Raw genomic sequence first — 6,295 nt, forward strand, 5'->3', positions numbered from 1 at the left:
AGCTTGGGTGGGGAGGATGTGGGTCTGGCCCGTGGGTGCTCAGCCCCGGGAGGAGGGGTGGCGGGGCCGTACCTGTGCCCGGCGGGACGCAGGCCAGCCCGCAGCCGGAGAAGCAGCACTTGTGGTCCCCGTGGCAGTCGCGGTCGTCGGCACAGCGGTTGGGGCAGGAGGCAGCGCGGCGCTGGGCACGCTTCCGTGGGCACAACCCGGGTTTGGCTGGAGGGGAGGACAGGCTCAGGGCTGGCCCCGCAGCACCCACAGCTGCCCCACGGAGAGACAGGGGCTGCGGGCCCCATGGGGGTGCCCCATGGCACTGCCAGCCCGGCTTGGGGGATGGCCAGGCTGCCTTACCTGGCTCGGCAGGCATGCAGCGGGCACAGCAGCCGCGGGTGCAGCACTTCTCCCCGGTGTGGCACTCAGAGTCGTTGCGGCAGCTCGTCCCACAGCCGGCTCCAACGGCGCTGCTGGCGCGGGGGCAGTACCCTGGGCTGTCTGCGGAGGGAGATGCTCCATGTGGCTGTGTGCCCAGGGAGTGGGGCTCTCACCAGGGGCACCGACATGGGCACAGATCCCCAGTCACATCCCACCCATTCCCCAGTCCCTGCGTTGGCAGTACCTGTGGTGGGGAGGAGGCAGGTCCTGGCCTGGCCGCTCGGGCAACACTTCTCGGTGCCAGGGCAACTGTGGTCGGAGAGACAGAAGAGCCTGGGGGCACGCCGGGCACCACTCCCTGCTGCCGGGCACTCCCCTGCTTTGCCTGGGGCAGGCAGGGCAGTGCGGGGCCAGCGTTCCCGCAGGCCCCGAAGCGGTGCAACAGCCTGGTTCCTGGCATGGTGTTTCTGGGCCAGGGTGGGCAACAGCTGCCCCAGCAGCACCAGGAGTGCCAGGAGGAGGGTGTGCTTCCCTGGCATCGTGCAGCTGTCTGGGCGCTGTGCTGCTGGGCACACTGGCTGGGATTTAAACCCTCCTGGGATGGGGAGTGGCTGAGGCAAGCTGCTTGTGACCATTCGAGGCTGTGCCTCTGAGGAAGGGGCACACTGGCTAAATGTTTGTGAAATATGTTCATATTCTAAACGAATTTCTTTGGCTAATTAAGGGGGGAGGTGATGTTCTTGGACCCAGGGGAGCTGAGACCTTCTCTGTTTTTCCTTTCCTTCGCTCTTCCTTTTGGCTGGACTGCTTCTGGGCTTCTGGCCAACTAACAGATAAGAACTAACTTCTGTACCAAGCCTCTCTTTCCTTGCCTGCCCTGCTAACCATCCTTGTCTCCTTTTTCTACCTCTTTGGGGGGAGAAGGGAGGTAGGGGGGTGAAGGGGGCCCAGGGGGAAGCCCCCTCTGTTGGGGGTCTGGTTTCTGGTTGAGTTCATTTGCTGTATATTCCTGTATATATTGTAAAATACCTGCATTTGTGGTGTTACATAAAACCTGCTTCCTATATATGCTTGTAAATATATGTGTCTGCTTTCCTAGTTACCGAGTTAGCCGTGGTTTTCTTTCTCAGTGGGGGAGGGAACGCGGAGCCTTTCCTTTCAACCCACCACACTGCTCCTTCCCATGGCAGCTCTGTGCTAGGACCGTGGGAGCACTGGGCATGAACAATCCAGCTTAGAGGAGACTCCTGGGCACTGCTGGGCTCGGGGCCCACGGCTGCCACATCCTCCACACTGTGCTCTTTCCAGGTCACCAGTGACCTGTGGGCGCTCTGGAGCCTGGTGCCTGTACTCCCCCATGGCACGCAAGGCTGGCACATGAGGAAGTCACATCCTGTGCCTGGTCCTCAGGGCCCACCCAGTCCTGCCTGGGGACCATCAGCAGTTGCCATGGTACTGAGACAGGGTGCACCAGCCTGCACCTGCATTGCAGGGAGAAGGGGAAGCAACACCAGGCACTGGGCACCAGGCTGTGCCAGGAACGGTTCAGGGCTCACTGTGCACTGGGCGACAGCTCTGCTCTGTCCCCTGCCAGTGACAAAGGCTCTGGGGATGCTGGCCCCTCACAGGCAGAAGGGACTGGTTTCTCTGGTTCCAGGGACTTGGAGCAGGACTGGGGTGGGAGCAGGAGGGTCCCCAGTAGCCCTGTGGGGAGCAGGAGGTGCCAGCAGAGCAGAGCAGGAGTGGGAGTGGAGCCCAGCTCTGCAGAGGCAGGCATGGAGCAGGGGCATGGGGACTACAGATGCCTGTGGCTCCTCCAGGGTTCTGCCATAGGCAGTGTGCTGCTGCAGGGATGGGAGCATGGGGGGCAGGAGGGATCTGGGTGGCACTCATGTGACAGCAGTTGCTGGCAGCCTCCCTGTGCCTGGCCACTGCAGAACAGGGAGCAGCTCTGCTCTCACGGGACCCCAGCACCAGCAGCAGCTCTGGTGAGCAGGGTGCAGGCAGGAGTGGGCAAGGTGACTGCCTGGCTGGCAGCATGGCAGGACAGAGAGACAGACACGGGCACAGAGGGCACAGAGACAGGCACAAGCACGGCAGGGAGATGCTGCTTTATTGGTGGGCACGCAGGGTGCTGCGGCGTGCCCCAAGCAGGGCACCTCAGCAGGAAGGCTGAGGCTGAAGGCTCCGGAAGAAGGGGGACTGTGTGGGGCCGGGGCCTGGGTGTGTGGGACTGGCATCAGGCAGCAGCTTCCCTGTGACCTGGCTGGAAGGAGGTGGCTGTGCCTGCAAAGGGAGCAGAGGGAAGTGAGCAGGATGGGCGTGTGGGCGCTGTGCCACGGGTGCCGTGCCGTGGGACCCCCGGGGTCGGTGGTCACCCAGCTGACCTCAGTGGATGGGTGTCACGCAGGAGACCTTGCCACAGCCATTCCTGCAGCACTTCTGGTTCCCGGAGCAGTTGGAGTCAGACTTGCACTGGTTGGCACAGACGCCCAGCATGGGGATCCCTGGGCTGACGGGCGGGCAGGTGCCAGGCTTCTCTGCAAAGGTGAAGGGACACAGCTTGAGACCCACGGTCCTGGCACAAGGGGCAGAGCTGACCCAGCAGAGGGCATGGCTCTAGGCCCTGGCTGCCATACAGAAAGGGCCTTTGTGCCAGCTGGTGGTTCCTCCACCCCGTTGGCAGTCCCACCAGCCTGATCTGATGGGGATGGATTGGGCAGGCATGGTGGTTCCCCTCGCTGGCTGGCACAGGATGAGTAACCACAGCACACAGCCCCGATGGCAGCCGTGGCCCCTTTCCCCCACGGCCACCATGGACAGCCCTGGTTAGGCATTTGTGGCAGGTGGGCTTGGCATGTGGGCTCAGCCCAGGTCCCGGGGGGGGGGGGGCGTGTGCCCCCAGGCAGCCCGTGCCCCGGCTGTGCCCCTGCCATCCTGCTGCCTCCTGCTGCCTGCCCCCAGCACTGGGCTCCCGGCTCTGCGCTGCGCCGTCCTCCGCTGCAGCACAGCCAGGCCAGCTTCGTCCTTGCGGGCGGCCATGGAGGCACTGGAGCCCCCAGTCCACATCCAGGTGTTTGCAGCTGGAGATCCCAACTCCGGCGCTCATCTGCCGGGGCTGCTCTGCGGCAGGAGCGGGGCGGTGACCGTGCCCAGCCGCGGGGCTGCGGGGCCGCGTTCAGCGCAGGGCTGGGGATGACGCCCTTGGGAGACACTTCCTGGACATGATGTCAGGAGGGACAGCAGTGCCTAGGGGGCTGAGCAGGCAGCGAGGGGAGCGGCGCAGGCCCCTGCCCTCTGCCCTGGCCCCTGGGCCGTTCCGAGGCGTCTGCTCAACCCCCGCGTCACCGGGAGAAGGAAGGGGCAGCGTGGCCCCGCGGGAGCGCACCCCAGCCACGTTGGGCTCCACGCAAAACCCTCGACACCACGCTGCAGCCGGGTGGGCGCTGGGCGCCCGGGCTCACGGCCGGTCCCACGCTCTGGAGCACCGGTGCTCCCGCTGGGACGGGCTGTTGGCTCTCAGCAGCGGGACCGGCTGCGGGCAGCGCAGCCGGGAGCAGGAGGGAGCGTTACCGTCGGGCTTCTGGCAGGCCTTGCCGCAGGCCGCCGGGCAGCACTTGAGGGTGCTCTCGCAGTCGCCATCGGACTGGCACCCCACCGTGCAGTTCACCGCCTCCGTCGCCGGGTCCGGGCACACGCCGGCTTTTGCTGCAAGGCAAAGGGTGGGCGCATAGGTGGGAGCCAGGGCTGCCGGCCCCGCAGCGGGGCGAGGGCTGTGGCCTGAAGCAGAAGATGCTGCTGCCAGCCCCAGGGCTGGCTCCAGGGATGCTGCCGAACCCAACCGCGCCGGGCACCGGCCGGCTCCCAGCTATGACCCCAGAAGGCCCCACAGCTGGGAGCAATGCTGGCTGCTCGCCCGGGGCGTGCCGAGCCATGTCAGGCTGCACCGAGCCGCGCCGAGCCGTGCCGCGCTCTGCCGTGCGCTCATACTCACTGGTGACATTCTGGGCGGATGCTGGAGGCAGCTCTGCCCAGAGAGCCAGGAGTCCTGCCAGGACGAGCACGCTGCGGGCCATGGGCATGGTGCGGGAGCCGGCGCTGCGCCTGCGGGGCTGCCCGGACGCCCTTTAAGCTCCTTTCCAGGTGGGGCCGCGGGCTCGGCCTTCCGGGTGGTTCCCAAGGGCCGGGCAGGGCCAGGCTCCCCCTTCGCTTGCACAACGCAGGATCAGGTATCTGCTGCCGCTGGCTGCCGACCAGGGAGGGGGAGCCTGGAGGAGCCCGGCCGCCACGCCAAAAACTCGCCCGGCAGGAACAGCCGCCAGCCGCCACCGGCCATGGCCCCCGTGTGCCGCACACCCGGCCCCCACCGGCTGTGGACCCCGTGTGCCGCACGCCAGGCCCCCTCTGCCCTCAGCTGCTGAGGCAGCCAGGCTGCCGTGGCCCCACATGGGGCTCGGCCAGCACAGGTCATGGGGATGCAGCTGGCACTGGCAGCACGGGTGGCCCAGGAATAAGGCATGGTCCCTCTCTCCCACCACTCCAGCCACGAGCACGAGTGGAGCTCCCGACCGGGGCCGCTGATGCCCAAAGGCCAGGACAAGCTGGTGGCACGGCTGGGAGCTGCGGCTCAGCTGCAGCCGCTGCTCACTCAGCTCCTGCTCCAGCTCCAGCCACAGCCACTTGTCCTCCTCCAGCTCTCGCTCTCGGCTGGAGAGCTCTTCAGGCTGCTTGCTCTCCAGCCTCCCCCACACCACCGCGGCAGCTCTTTCTGCCCGGGCCCAGTCTCGTCCCGTGGCATCCGCCATCCTCGCAGCCTCCCGCAGCCGCGGGGATGCGGCCCAGATCATCTGGCAGCACCGGTTGGGCGAGTGGCTGGCGGGGAGCGAGCTGCCGGCGTGCTCTGGCTGTGCGCCCGGCGCTGCGGGGCACGGCAGTGCCGGGAGCCGTGCGACCCTGGAGGCCTCCGGCGCGGCAGCTGTGCCGGCACCCCTCTGGCGGCACTCACGGCGACACACCGGGACGCTCGGCGGTGCCAGGCAGCGTTGAGCTGGCCTGTGCTTGGGCAGGCCCAGCCAGCCAAGCAGCCCAGATCACCCGGCATGGCTGCCCTGCTCCCATTGGCGTTCGCCGCCCTGCCAGCTCCTGGCTCTGCCGCAGGCGCGGCTGGGCACCGCTGCAATTCCTCCAGGGCTGCCGGTGGAAGCGGAGCAGCCCAGCACTGCACTGGGAGAGTCTGAGGACCCCATCCCCTTTGCTCACAGCCCGTGGTTTCAGCTCGATAGCTCGGGTGGTTTGGCAGCTGCCACAGCACAGGTCCTGCTAAAAGGTGCTGGTCTGCCTGGGGGGCACGGGCTGGCCCCCTCTGCCCGGAGGCAATCCCAGGGCATCCTGGCTCCCTGGGCCCCATCCAGGGAGAGGTCACAGGCTGCGCCTCTCCTGTGTGGGGAGAAGGATGAGACCTGCTCTGGTGCTGATGATGTGTGCTCATCACTGGCAGAGGCTCTGGGGCAGCCTCCAGCTCTGGGCTGGAGCATCCTGCAGCCCTACATGAGCCAGAGGACAAGGACACAGTCCCTGCCCTGAGTCATGAGCGGTGTCTGCGCTGCCAGGGTCCATGCCAGGTAATTGAACCCCATGGCCAGCAGCACAGCACGGGGCAGTGGCAGTGAATCAGGAACTGTTTGCCCTTGCAGTCCCCTCCCTGCCATGGGTGTTTGTGCAGGAACAGGAGCTGGTGTGCATGGCAGAGCTGCCTGCCCGCTGCTGTGCCGTGCTCACCACCACTGGCAGCAGGGTCTGACACATGGGAATGTTGGACAGGCCAGGGGTGGTGGGGAGAGTGGCAGGGCATGTCAGGGAAACTGGAAGAACTGTCCTTGTCCCTGTGCCATGCTCGGGGGCTGGCTGCTCCCACTCTGCCCAT

At 66.6% G+C, this 6,295-nt stretch overlaps 1 protein-coding gene across 1 annotated transcript; it reads right to left on the reverse strand.

Annotated features, from left to right (window-relative positions):
• Window positions 1-2,475: 2,475 nt before the first annotated feature.
• LOC104301460 (WAP four-disulfide core domain protein 2) lies at window positions 2,476-4,565 on the reverse strand. The gene is made up of 4 exons (XM_054173661.1): window positions 4,367-4,565; window positions 3,946-4,080; window positions 2,760-2,912; window positions 2,476-2,658 (listed from the first exon to the last, which is right to left on the reverse strand). Exons 1-3 carry the CDS (start codon window positions 4,452-4,454, stop codon window positions 2,761-2,763), a joined length of 375 nt encoding a protein of 124 aa, XP_054029636.1. The 5' UTR covers window positions 4,455-4,565; the 3' UTR covers window positions 2,476-2,658; window position 2,760.
• Window positions 4,566-6,295: the final 1,730 nt, after the last annotated feature.

This window comes from Dryobates pubescens, chromosome 26 (assembly GCF_014839835.1).
Source record: "Dryobates pubescens isolate bDryPub1 chromosome 26, bDryPub1.pri, whole genome shotgun sequence".
Lineage (NCBI taxonomy): Eukaryota > Metazoa > Chordata > Aves > Piciformes > Picidae > Dryobates > Dryobates pubescens.